The sequence below is a fragment of the Xiphias gladius genome, chromosome 16, assembly GCF_016859285.1.
Source record: "Xiphias gladius isolate SHS-SW01 ecotype Sanya breed wild chromosome 16, ASM1685928v1, whole genome shotgun sequence".
In the NCBI taxonomy this organism is placed as follows: domain Eukaryota; kingdom Metazoa; phylum Chordata; class Actinopteri; order Istiophoriformes; family Xiphiidae; genus Xiphias; species Xiphias gladius.
Window position 1 is genome coordinate 25,943,021 of NC_053415.1, and position 14,153 is coordinate 25,957,173.

General features: G+C 42.7%; 1 protein-coding gene across 1 annotated transcript in view; it reads right to left on the reverse strand.

Annotated features, from left to right (window-relative positions):
- Nucleotides 1-14,153, reverse strand: part of kcnh3 (potassium voltage-gated channel, subfamily H (eag-related), member 3) — a 128,239-nt gene that overhangs the window by 45,970 nt on the left and 68,116 nt on the right. The window contains exons 2-3 of the mRNA XM_040148481.1: nt 7,013-7,246; nt 464-598 (exon numbers count right to left, since the gene is read on the reverse strand). Of these exons, the coding sequence (XP_040004415.1) occupies nt 464-598; nt 7,013-7,246 (369 nt within the window). The remainder of the gene's footprint in view (nt 1-463; nt 599-7,012; nt 7,247-14,153) is intronic.

Consider the following 14,153-nt stretch of genomic DNA (forward strand, 5'->3'; position numbering starts at 1 on the left):
GGAAATCCTAGGCCCCTAGTTAGTTTAATTTGGTTTTAAATCAAGTCATTATTTATCAATTTAAATCTATCCATATATTAATTTCTCCTTGTATCGGAAAGCGTGGATTTTAGAGAGCACCTACAACCGCACCAAATGCATGTTTTTCAGTCCTACACTATGCAAAGGTAGCGGTTCCCAAAAAGCCCAGAAAACATTCGCTGAGAGTCGGTCGCCGAGTTACAGTTATTGTCAAATTAGGAAAACCAGCTTTAAAGGAGATAGATCAGTGGACGTCGGAACAGGACCAATGAAAATACTGTAGTTCAGTGGGTGCGCCTCATTTGGTTTTTTCGGTTCCTAGACACAAGTCAAAGGCTGAATCCAGATGTCCACAAGGGCTAAGTCTGTTTGAGGACAGGTTTGAATCATCTTTTACATCCATCACCAGAACGGCGAGCAGGTGTTATTTACACAAACTCACCCGTGTCAGGTCCTTGCTCAGGATCCTGGTCCTTCTTCTTGTCAGTGATGTCTTTATGGGACACGAGGAATAGAACCACCTCACCCTTTTCATTCTTGATGGGTACGATGTCCAAAAGACACCAGAACTGTGTACCTGGACAGGACAGACATGCAGACATAGCCAGTCAAAGCATAGTTTCCATCCAAATGTACATTAAAATATGATGTACAACTAAATTGCCAAGCAAGATAACCCCAGGTTAAGGTCTTTGTCCCCCTGGTTCCTCAAATGTTTGTTACACTGTATTGCGCATTCTACTAATAAAATGATTCACTGTAAATAATAAATTCCATTGTAAATAAACGCCAAACACGTCTGTTTTTACAATTTGGTGACAACTGGTTTGTGCAATTTTTTTTCTAGCAAGCGGCTCTTCCTCAGGCGCCTTTGACAAATTTGGTGATTTACAAACTACATTTAAACCCCCGAGAACATTGACCTGCCCACAATATATACGGTCTTTAACTAATTCTACAAAGGATGTTTCACAGCGGTTCTGTTTGGTTTAAACAGACTAACACCGCGTGCCACTGACGTACTGTATGAGTTTCAGATCATTTTAATTTGTTCGTTGTCCACTCAGTGGCAGAGGGAAAGTGGAGCCAACCAGCCACACACTGCTGATACCTCAACATAAATGACGTGACCTACAGAATTTAGGGGTAATCTAATTGCTTTATTTGGATGTTAACTCACAACACGCACACGCTGCAGTTGGGATACACTCTACATTGGCAATGGCTGGCGGTGGGTTAGTCCAGCACTTTGATCCAGACTGAAATATCTCAAAAACCTTTGGACGGACGGCCATGAAATTTGTGCAGATTTAATGAATTCATTAATGTGAAAATTATTTGCCTTGACCAGTTGAGTGGGCATAATGTTCCCCGAACTTTTCCACATTAGACTGAACAGTGAGCACAAATTTCCCATTCAAGCCTTCTGAGACTACTGTTCCCCGCTGTGCGTTCATTACATTCAGGGGTACCGTGTGCCTGCGGCTATAATGAGATTGTTTTCATTGAGGTCCTTCAGCCTGGACACTGAGAACTCACTAAATTCCTCAAGTGAGTGGGTGCAGATTCACTTTAAAGCTCCACAAGTCCGTGCCTCAACTAGAATACTGCAGAAAACACGCAAGCCTTTGCCACATGAGATTCCTCTGGCTGCTTTGCCAAAGGAGCTTTTGGTGCTCTCATCACATTTGTTACCACTGCTTAACATGCATCATTTAAACCATGAGAAGCCTGGCGGATGTTTACAATTTGAATTACATCGACGTAGTATGTAGTGTTTAAATTGCAGTTGCGTTCTATAAGCTGGTGAGAAGATAGGATACTGAAAATTGTCGTGGTTCTCAGAGGTTTCATTAAATGAACTGCAAATAACAGCAGGCCCGAAAGTAGCGTTTCGCTGTCCTCTCAGCCTGAGAGCCAGCATCGCTGCTGGGTGTGGTTGGGTGTAGTCAGAGGTGTGCTTTGTTTGCGTCTCTAACCGCACCCAACGGTGATGGGAGAAGTTAAACCACTTTACGTTAAGCTACTCTTCAAGCTCCACAAACCTGAATACACATGCAATGTAATCAATTAATACTCGAAACATATCAATGAAAACACTGTCCCAATGTCCCCGTGTTACTGTGCAACTTTTCTTAAATGATAAGGCTGGCGTTATTCTATATTTTTCGCTTACTGTAAGCAAATCTCATGAAATGGTCGGAGTTGGTCTCTCAATGCTTACAGTGACCCGTCTGTGGCACTCAGCCCAAAAGATTCATTCCTCATGTAAATCTTAAAAAGCTCTTCACAAATATAGTTTTAGTTTCTGTAGAAAAAGGCTAAATAATTTGCTAAAACAGCCTGGTACCGATGTTACTGAGGTCACTGAGGAGAAATGTTGGCGTTTGCAGGGGGCTATTTTCAGCCGTGGATTAGAGACACTAGCGAGCTAGGACCGGCGAGAATGGCGTGCGTGGGAGCGACTCAAAATAAACTACAGTGTCCACGTTCCTCGTAATGAGGGAACATGTCACCCAGTGCAACAGTCTGGCTCATGCAATTTTCATAGTTTTTGAACTACAATGGCGCTCTATGGCACAGAGGAGGAAGATACTATACTAGAGAGACAATACTTGTTAGTGGAATGGATTCAATGTTGTTTTGGTGTTTTAATAGGATTTATGTGGTAATAGGAAAAAAGCCAGACAAACAAAACAAGTGACCCCTGATGGCTTGTACATAAATGCATGAAATCAGGCTAAAAGAAGCTGTTTTGGTTTTCTGTTACTCACCTTTAATCTCTGACTCGTGACACTATGAGCTCCATTTGGTACGCTGAATACCGTTTCCTGAAACTAATTCCCAACAGCGGATCACGTACGTACATAATACATTTAAATAAGCGGGAGGATTACCTCAATAAAAACATCAGCCATATTGTGGCTGGATTTGTCCCTGTTTGACTTGGACACGATGGTAAACAATAGCAGTTAACGACAGCATGTACTTTCTTTTTTTTTCTGCCTCTACATGCATAACTATGAGCAAAATATGAGGATAAAGGATGAAAGGCTGTTATTAATATATATTGATTATTATGAATTCATTACAGGACTGAAAGAAGGTTATAACGGTGGTTTACTCCGTTGAAGTGACATAACTGGTAATTACTGAGTGATATATCTCATTTCACCAGTAACTTTACTGTTACGACTACTACGACTCCTACTGTACTGTTACTTCATACGCTCGATTCAGCCCTCTTGGTGCTAATGTAAGTATATAAAAGCTCTCCCTTTGGATATATATTGCATATGGTTATGATGTCCGTTTTTAAGCATCTTGACTTGACGAAGAATCGAGACGTTGTCTTTTTGTAATGAATTGTGTGGCTCCGAGTCAGTGTGCAGGGCGTCACGTTTTTTAATTAATGCTGCTTTTTAAAAGACCTCCCACTCACACGTGACGGGCGTATAATTACACCCCTTCAAAGGTGTAATCTGTGCCTTTTCTAGCAGAGGCCACAAAGCTACACATCAGTCTGCACACAGTCTGCACACAGCCACACGGGCCACAGAACAGGTCTAGTGGGGCCTAGGTGTACTGTGGGTAGGAAGGGCCTGTACATGTTAAAGGTGCGCTGTAGAGTTTTTGACCTCTGGTGGCGCTGTGGAGAGGATTTTTTTTTTTTTTTTAATGAGTGGGGCCCTGTCTCATGCCCGCTCCACCAATCGACAGGTGGCGATGATGCGCAAAGCTGTGCAGTAATGCACCTACAAAGCAGTGACAAAGAAGACTGCAGGCTAGCAAACATGGATGTAAACAATGTGGTTTTTCAAAAACTGGCTTCGCTAATCTTTTTATGAGAAAGCGCTAATCTAAAAGGGTGAACATTGTAAAGATTATACCTGCTCAACATCAGCGTTGTCACTGTGAGGATGTTAACATGCTAATGTTAGTGTTTACAGTAGCTCAAAGTGCTGCTGTAGACTCTTAACCCCCATTCGGCCTGGATTGAATTCTCTAGGGGACGTGGGAGGTGGTTTTTCACTCACTTTGTTGGTCCTCCCGTAATTCAAATCCTCTCGCAAGATGGTCTCCATTTTTCTTTTTCTTAATGAGCTCAGTGTAAAATTAGACTTTTGTGTGAAAATGGAGTAAGTTATAATTCGTTTTGCTAATCTGAAAGATGGAAACATGCTAACACTAATTTATAGGCCTATTTGGGAACCAATATCATGAAAGAAAAAAATTTGGGGCACAAGACCCCATCAAAGCTCAACAAATGGGCTGTTGTAATGTCAGCTACAGGTGGGTACTGGTATTCTCTCGTGAGCCCCATTTTTATCCTATATTTTGCTTAGCTTTTGTCAAATTGTCCCCATTAAAACCATGCCAAATTAGCTAATAGCAGTTCCTGTTTGCAGTCTACCCATGAATGTACAGACAACTCTCACTGGAGTACTGCGACACTGAAGAAAACTTAGAGGTGTGATGGTTATCAGGACAGCTCTGATTTCTAAGTGGATTTATTACATTATTTGCGACGGACTCCAGAGATAATGATATCCTCGGGAAGTGTAAGACACACTGAATGATGTCAACATGTGTTTCATGTGTTGACATTTGACTGAGTTACGACTCTGAGAAGTAAGATTTTTGACTCAAATTAACATCGCGCACTATCTTTGCCTCCCCTTCAAGTCCCCCATGGCGTCCACGTGAGGCTTTTGTCTCTCTCTTTTGTCTTTGTCCTGCTGAATGTCCGTGTCGATCACAGACCATATCCTGTAATTTCCTGATGGTTAAAAGGCCGTCCGGAACGATGAGTTAAATTACCGAGGTGCAGAGGGAATATTTCATTCCCCACCTCCTCCTGTAATGATAATCCTGTCTGAATGGGGCTTTACACTTGTTTTTAACTCGTCTTGTTTTTGACAACGAAACTTTTATCAAAACTATCCTTCCATGGCTTTTTATAGTAAGCGTGGTGTGTGCTGTGTTTGAATTATGCAAACAAATGAAATGTCACCAATATTTCACAATAGTTCCCATGGCCTGTAAAGTGTAATGTTTGCACCTTCTTTGAAAAATGTACGAATGAAAACTTGTGATCACAGAACAGTCACAATGAAAATGATATATTTTACTCAGGATATTTACCAGTTATCGTAATGTCCATTACCCAAATATACACCATTGTAACTTTATAACCATCACAGTATCTTCCACATTGTAGCTAAAAAGTACTTATTACAGTACAGGTAGAAGTGAATAAACTTTTTTTGCACTTTACCCACTTTAATCACCAAACATTACTCTGTACTTTTTTCAATGATTTTTAATTAGCTGGTATAACCCGTATTCCCTGAAACTCCTGTGTATTTACTGGCCTGCGATCAAAAGTGTTACTGCAACATATTGTATTGTACACTAAATCCTGTTGATATGAATATATTATGAGTGTGTACTCAGTGGATAAAATGCAATTTTAAAATTGTGCCCCAGGCTTTATTGAAAAAACTGTGGTGATCTGAGCGAGGGAACTGGATATAAATGTGTTTATTCTTTTCCTTGCTCCCCTGGAGAACTGCGAAAATGCTAATGTGAGCTCATGGAGAGCTGATAAAAGCATGAAACACTTCTAATTTGTAATTTGTATGTGTTTGTTTTATAGCCCTCTGTTGCTCTTTGTATAGGCTTATATCTCAGAGGAGCGCATGTGTCAATGTCCCTTTTTTTTTTTTGTGGACCGAGCCTTTGCCTCTTTATCTCCTCACTCATCTTTTCCCCTTCCATCATTTATCAGAGCTGTGATGTTTTAATAATTGATAAAGACGGGATGAATGAGAGGAGGATTTTCTCCCTCTGCTCTTCTCGTTGTCCTGCGTCGCCGTTGCTCTCTTTTCTCTGGCTCCCAGACTTCACGCTATCCCTCGTCTCTCCCTTCAGCTCCTCCTCCTACGGCGTCTGGACGTTCATCATCTCGAGGCGTTCATATGAAGCTGTGTGTATTTTTCTACCACGGCGAGCGACTGCTCGGCTGACCTGACCGCTGAAGCGCGCGACCGGAATATGCGTAGCGGTGCGACACGTGAGGTAGCCAGTGCAGGATAAAAGCTCTGTCAACTTAGCACGTATCCTTTAACGACACACGCGTGGCTCATTGAAGTAATTCAGACACTCCTTCCCCCGACGCACAGAGTCGTGTGTATGCACTCAGTCGGACGTGTACACTGTGTCTTCTTAGCAGGATGTCTTCGAAAAGTCATGTGTGAATTTTTTTTTTTAAAACTTATTTATTTATTCAGGGAAGTTTTGCTCGGAGCAACATTCTGTTTTTGTGTGGCGCCCCGTTCACGCTCACACACGCACAGCTTGAAACTGCCGAGTGCAACCACTGTCTGACCTGTTGGCCACTGAGCAGAGCGGTCGGGGATGTTAAGGTCAGAGAAACTCTACGTCACGACTGTCCAAACGAGGGCATGAGCAAATAGTTTGTTTTCCCTTGACTCAACGGAAACCTTAAACACTCCTGGGCTTATGACATGTTGTGTGGATTTAAGTATTAAGTAGAACTGGTAGGGTGCCCAAACATTTGTACATGTCGCATAATTGTTTAATTTCTTTCTAGTTTTCTAAGTTCACGCTGTCAGAAGAAACCTATGCAGAAATGGGGATTTTTTTTGGTTTGCTGCCGGGGTTGTGTTTGCTTCCTTTCACTTACGGTACACTAAAGGCTCCATTGAGAGATATTTATGAAATTGAGTCGAGTCCAATAAAGCCAACGTGAGGCTGCTCCTGCTAATCTCGCAGATTTAGAGAGTTCTCAGCTCTTTGCAGTTTCCAGCCCACTTTAGCTCACACACACAACCGTGTCCACACGAGACTCCCTTGTTTACTTAGGTACTGGTCAAGTGGCTGGTGAGCAAACATCCGCTTTCTTCTGCAACATAAAAAGTAACAGTAAACCCACAAATAAACACAGAGATTTCTGATGCAGTCCCACCTTCCTTCTTGTAAAAGACCAGCTCGGTCTTGAACTCCTTCCTTTCATCGAGGGCTCCTTGGATCTGGGCCGTCAGCCGGTCGCTCGTCTCCGGGCCGTACAGGAAGTGACACGCGCAGCTCTTCTGCATGAGCTCGGCGCGGGCGTAGCCGGTGAGCTCGCAGAAACCGTCGGAGCAGTAGACGATGGGGTAGAGCGACTGCACCTGGGCGTTTCCCAGAACAAAGTTGCTGTCTGTGAGGAGAGAGGAGAGGAAGGAGAGAACGATCGACACGACTGTGAAAGGAAAACAGCAAAAATAATCAGTTGATTTCACCTGACAGTTCAGCTCCATCACATCCGATTCATGATACGCCGGTCTTTTATTCAGCATCATCCTTCTCAGATATGTTAAACACCAAGCTCTTACCCAGTACTGCCTGTAATGTAAAACATTTTGACCACATGGGCAGGCACATTTACTCTTATTGTGTTGTTTCTCTTTCTATTTTTAACCAGAGTTTCTTGAATCGTGATTGAGAATTCTATTTTACCGTGATCTAAGCGTTACAGAAGATTTTAAAGTCCAGCCAAGAGTAAACCTCTGAGGATAACACTGAAAACTTCAAAGCCATTTTCAATTTTAGAAGACCGATGAGTCTTTGCACAATAGATTTAGGATCTGCAGCTTGAATCCAAAATCTATCCAATATCAGTCTTTAAACGCTCAAAGCCACAGTCACCCCATGTTTTTTTTTAAGGATTCTACATTCCTCCAACAAAGCACCGAGTTCATTTCTATCAAAATATTCAGACCGACGCACATGAAAGCAGCCTCGTTGCGGGAGAGACTGCTGGAAGCACAGCCGCTGGTTTCCTGAGCGAGGAGGCCCAGCGAGATCGGTAGCAAGGATTGATCGGGCGAAGCAAACACTGTCAAGAGTCATCGCGAAACCTTATGAGGTTTCATTAATTGATGCGGCCAATAGCCCGTCCGACCTCCCTCAGGTAACAATCCTGCGTAAAGGCAGGAACGTGCCCGGCGCGATCCTCCGTTTATTTGCGTTAAAGAAAACAAAACAAAAAAACAAGAAACAAAAACACAGCTACGCTCTAAGGCTGTTGATCAGTGATCGGCAGAAGATAGATGTGCATGCGTAAATACCGAGTGGAAAATTCTGCCAGTGCATATTCAGTTAATGACCCCGGGCATGTAGATGGGTGAATACTCTAAAATGGACTATTTATTACTTTGTGCTCAGGCGTTGCCATTGGTTCATCAATTCTGAGAGCCCTTGAGACCCCCTTATTAAATATTTCATGGCCTAACGATGATGTGTGAGGTGCGCGTGGTGTGTGTTGTTTCGTCGTCCCTGTTGCTCTGAGCCCATTCGAGAGACAGCTTAGATCGAGGCGTCGAGATGAGGGACTCATCAAATCGGCGAGAAAGGAACGCGGGGACGGTGGGAAACGTGTCACTCAAGTGCGTCCATCAGTGCGTGGAGTTTGATCAAGGTGGGTGTTAATATGTGGTCGTTCCTCGGATTAGCAGCAGTCAGTCACAACACAGAGCGATCCATCTCATTAGCTAATTACACACGCGCACTTCCTCCCTTTCCTGCTCCCTCTTTCTTGTCGTCCCCTCTGGGGTGACGGCAGAGACATCAAGGGATGCTGACAGAAAACACCAAGGAGCAGAGAGGTGGAGACCACCCTCCCGAAAAACCCCCCACTGGCTGTCCTGCTTCCTCTCTCTGCTCAGCCGGGGGGGGAATCAACCCTGATGTCATCCAGCGCTCTGTGCTTGGACATGCTACCGGGCACGAGACACGAGGGTCAGAGGCCAAAGCTCCTGGAGGCTTCGGGCGACGACTTGCAGGAATTATGCAACAGGAGTAATGTGCTGTTAAACCAAGTTAATTAATACATATACTACATACTCTGTCTCCAGTTACTTTGCCCGTGGAAGGTGGTGATTTATCTTACTCCAACTGCATCTTAAAAGATTTTTTTTGTAATTTCATGTCAGTGTTTTATGTTTCAAACTTATAATTATCAAAGGATAGGTCTGGCATAACGCATTATTTTTCAGTCTGTCAACAAATCCCACCAAAAGACCCAAATTAACAAATACATTAAATCAGTCTCTCAATACCGTCTGACTTTCCCAACCTTTCTGTGCCACTTAGTCCCAAGCTACTTTATTCCTACCGAGGATGTAAATCATTAAAAACACAAGCCACGTACTAATTATACAAACTGACCCATATCAGGCCGACACAATGCCAGGTAAGCTTTACTCAGCGGTCACCCACCCAGTGTTAGCATTGTGCATTAGTGTGCAAACTGTTATAATCTACTCCGGCTCTTTCACAGCTAACAATAGGCTTCGTGAGAGATTTGCGGCAAAAGTTCTTCTAACCATATTTTAGTTTTAGTTAAACACCCCAACAGGAAGATCAAAAACAAAGCAGCCCTTTCCGTGGTTTTCTACCCCTCGGTACTGGGTGAAGACAACCCACCCCTGTGGCACAGCTACCATGGCATGCCCAAACCTAACCTAAGTCGGGTTTCTGAAACGACGACGCAGTCATTGTCAGCTCTTTTCAGTCTGTTGCCAGGATACACTTCTCATGCCCATCTTCCCTAAATGACTTCCCTGAACCACATCCACGTCTCTTTCTCTACCTTACTGTCGCCGTCATTTCCTCCCCCTCTCTCTCTCTCTCTCTCCCTCAGTAACAGTTGCATTTGTTCGATAAAGGTTCAACTGAATCTCTTCTGATTGTTCGTGTCAGTTCCTGCTCAGTCTTGCTCTGCCGCCTTCTCGTCCCTCTTTTCCCGCCTCAGTTCTCAATTCAGAATTGGTTTTTAATGAATGTCTAGCTGTCTGTCCTCCGAAGTTACGTCACTCTCTGAGAGTTCAAATGCGGCTGTTTGCGACCTGAATTACAAACGAGAAGTGCTGTATCTGACCTTGAGTGCACGGGGAGCTGGTGTGTGTCAGACTCATTCGTGCCACTGTCTCTGTGTTGTTACCAGACTGATTAGCTGATCCTCGTGCGCTCATCTGCCCGCAGCTATCGCTCGTTTTGTTTCGCGCTTAAATGTGTGTCAGATACTGCAGCCCCCCGTAACAGAATTCATATGTTCTCTGTTCATCACGATCAAAAGGTGGCACCGCTTTCTGAAAGGCGCCATTTATAAAGGGTTTATAAGCTGTAATTAACTAATATATGAATGGTTAATGAATCATTTACTAATACTAAGTTATAGGCCATTAATTAGAACAACTTTTTGGTTGCCAGGTTGTGGATAATCCTCCTCTAGCACGACACTTTTCTCGTTCTTTTATCTCTGGCGAGACCTCTCCATTGGTCTGTTTGACAACTTTTCTTCTGGAAAAGAGATCAAACTGATTATTAACATTTACAGCTGCAGACCTATTAAGGTATAACCATTTACTAACTTACACATAGAGTTTGACTTCCTGTTGATCTGTGTGCAAAACCTAAAACAGGACAAATGTAGAGAGAACAAGTAAACAGTAAATGTTTTTTGACATTTTGCCAGTTTGTTTGAATAAAGACTCTCTTGTGTTGCAGCTCTTTTCCAGAAGTGATCAAACATTCATCGGAGATGTCTCACTAAAGAATTAAAGAGCTTGAAATGAAACGTGTCGCCCTGGAGGAGGATTTCCCAAAACCTGGCAACCCAACGGTTGTCCTTATTAATGGCTGATTACTAATTTCTATAGAATTAGTAAAAGGATTTATTAACTATTAATAAATCCATTAATTACAGAATTAATTACAGCTTATAACCCTTTAGAAACGGTGCCTTATGGAAAGCGGTGCCAAAAGTTTTCTGGGAATTATTCGTGGACCTAGACGTCCCTGCAGCCTCAATACTGTCTACACATTTCCCGAACATACATCAGGCCGTCTGTGATGCCACAGCAACAAACACCTAATCCATTAGTCACAGAGAAAGTCTGACTTTTTATTGGGCACCGGCTTTCCAACTGTATCCGAGCACCTGCCGGTTTGAGAGATTTTCATTTCTTCAAGGGCTTGTTTTGGCTTTCAACTCTGACTAAATTGGGGTTTAGAACTGGAGGTGGTTCGGGCAGGACAAAACTGGCATCGCAGACGTTTAAACCAAAGAACAGAGAAACGTCCAAAAACTGAAAACAAATTTATGCATCAGAACGTCAGCACATCATCACTGAACCCAAGTATAAAGTTTAGGGATGATATCACTTTAGGCCGAAGGGATGACAACTCAGACACCTGAAATGCGACAAGGACCCACAACCAGACATTGTTTTTGTTATACCACAAAAAGGCTTGTGACCACTGGTTAAGTGTTTAACGATTTGTAGTATTTTATAAAGATAATTGGGATTTGTAATGTATAATTTTAATCTGAAATGTCAGATACTCCATGTCGTGGAGTAAAAAGTTCAACTTTTGCTTCTGCAGTGTAGAAGAGAAGAAGCATAACGTAGCTTCAAACGGAAATACTCAAGTAATGTACGAGTACCTCAAAATCGTGCAGCACTCGAGTAAATGTACTTCAGTCACATTCCACCGATGGAATTAGTTTATAGGCTTTGAGCCAATGAGCTGCGGACAGGCGACAGACTGGCCACTGAACAGGAAACAGACTGAGCATCAACCCATTTGCTCAGGGCCTGTAGTCCGATTTACTCTAAGGTCTGAGAGGACACTCAAGCGTCGGAAGTGCATGAAGGGTTGAGTACATTTACTGCTGTTCCTTTTTGTCTCCTCAGCAACTACGGAGGTCCGAGCCTGAGCCAATGTCAGCGCATCGAGATCGCAGGCAGTGAGCGACTCGCTTATGCCACCTTTCTGTTCACTCCATAAAAATAGAAACTAAAAAACAAACAAAAACAAAAAAACAACTAACTTCAGGGAGTAGAAGTTCCAGGGACCGAACACAAGAAATGAACAGTCGTAACAAGCCATAACAAGGGAAGGGTTTTGGCTATATTTGGATTTGTATGTATGTTTTTATAAAGAAAACATGTATGGGGTACTCAGCTATTATATATTTAAAACAAACAGTACAAATTAAGGTATTGAATTCGTATGGATGTGGTAATAATCATGGAAAGTAAAATATGAAGACAGTCTATATAAAATTAAATCTTTTCATATGGGTCATATAACAAAATAAATGTCTGCATCCATGCTTGTGCAATCTGTGCAATGTGGGTACTGTAATAAAACAGATACTCAAACGAAAAGCTGTTAGTGCGGGTTAGGCATCACCTAACCCAGACAAATGACGAACCTACAGCCATGACTGGACATTAGCCTGTGCTTCTAAGTCTCCAATCTCATTAACTTGTCAGCAGAGTGATCCACGTCTTTCTCTCGGCCACATCTGACGGGCTGCCTGAACACAATCATAGATGTCAACTTCTTGAAACATGTCCCTGGTGAGGCCTATTGTCCAGCATATTGTCCAGCGCGGAACCGAAATAGCCACCTGTGGAAAGGCCGGCCGCACTGTGTGGCTGCGTGTGACGCGGCCGTGTTCACAGGGTGTTTGCGAGAGATCTGTCCCGTTGTTGGTCCTCTGCGCAGTACGTCTCTGTCAATAAACGCAGGGAAATCAGCGAATTGAACTCTTTCTATAATGTTTCTCCCAACAATGCAAACGACCTAATGTGCCCCCAAAGTTCTTGCAGTCGTGACGTAAGAAAGCCTCTGATATGGGACCGTGGTGAGGGGTGTACATATTCTTTAGCTTAGGTTCAGGCAGAGTGTGACAGACAATGTTTATATGTCATTGTGTGTCAAAACAAAATAGTGATTTAGAGCAAAAGAAGAATTCGTTTCACGTAGAAAATGATGAATGATGGAAACATGCTGAAACCCTGAAGTTGCATATTTCCTCCCTAATTCCTTCTACCCGCGCCGACATCTTCAGCCCTAATAGATACTGATGCAAAGTTATAATCCTGAAAATTTTAATTCTGGTTGATTTGGTAAAACCTGTGGTTACGGGTGATAAAGATATTAATAATACAAGTCCCAGAGTTCAGTTTGAAATGACATAGTTATCAATCACGGGGACCAGGGAACCTGCTTTGAGCAGCTACTCTGTCAGAAATACAACACGAGAACATAAGTAACTAATGTGTTTCCCTTGCTGTTCAGCCATGATGAATATTTGATGGCTTCATTAGAAACTGATCTACCTGTTACATGATATACTACATGTGCATGCTTACAATTTACGCGCTAATCACTGCTCATCTCCAAATTTTTGTGCAGTACGTGCAAGTGTTATTTCCTGTAAATCAAGGCTGTAATTATAATATATACATACATATATTCAAACATGCCCCCCCAAGATATTGAAATAAAAGCTATAATTAAAAAAAAATTGCTATGCTACGACAGGCAACCACGCATTGCTTTCCGAAATGAACGTTAACACAAATGTGATCATATTCATGACGTAACTTTACAAATCACCGTTATTATTACTCCCGGTTCTAATACTACGGTGTACTGCAGTTCTGCGTGTGGTTGGTCCGAGTGGTTTTGCCGTACCCCAGCGGAGGCGGTCGCTCGACTGCTGTGGTTGGGTACAACCATTGTCAAACACTGTACTGTCTTCTCCATTTCTTTGCTTTCAAATGTGTTAAAAAGTGGAAAGCTAGAACGTAACATGAGTACAGTAGGCAACATCACTGTTGACTGTGATAGTTTTCTTAAAGTGCTATGAAAATGAGAATTTAATGAATAGCTATCGTCTTGCGGTGATATGCTAAATTCCCGGCAGAATGCTCGCCTGCTAGCATACATTCACTGCAGTTAGCTAGCACGCAGACCAAAACTTCTGAGCATATTCCACGCGCTAGCTTTGCATAAAGTTTGGGACCAGTCAATGCTCCCATCAGCTGTTGATGGGACACTTGTTATTGTAACACCGTACCAATAATTACCCTTCTCCGCTGCCAGGACATGCATAATACGTCCTTTTGCACTGGAGCTGTAATAGTGGAAATTAATAATATTTAAAAGTGTCAGCACTCGCATTAAGTGGAAACAGACGTTTTTGGTGAAAATGGGCCGATTTGCGAGCGCCAATCAATCAACCATCACTAACGTTAGCTATCGTA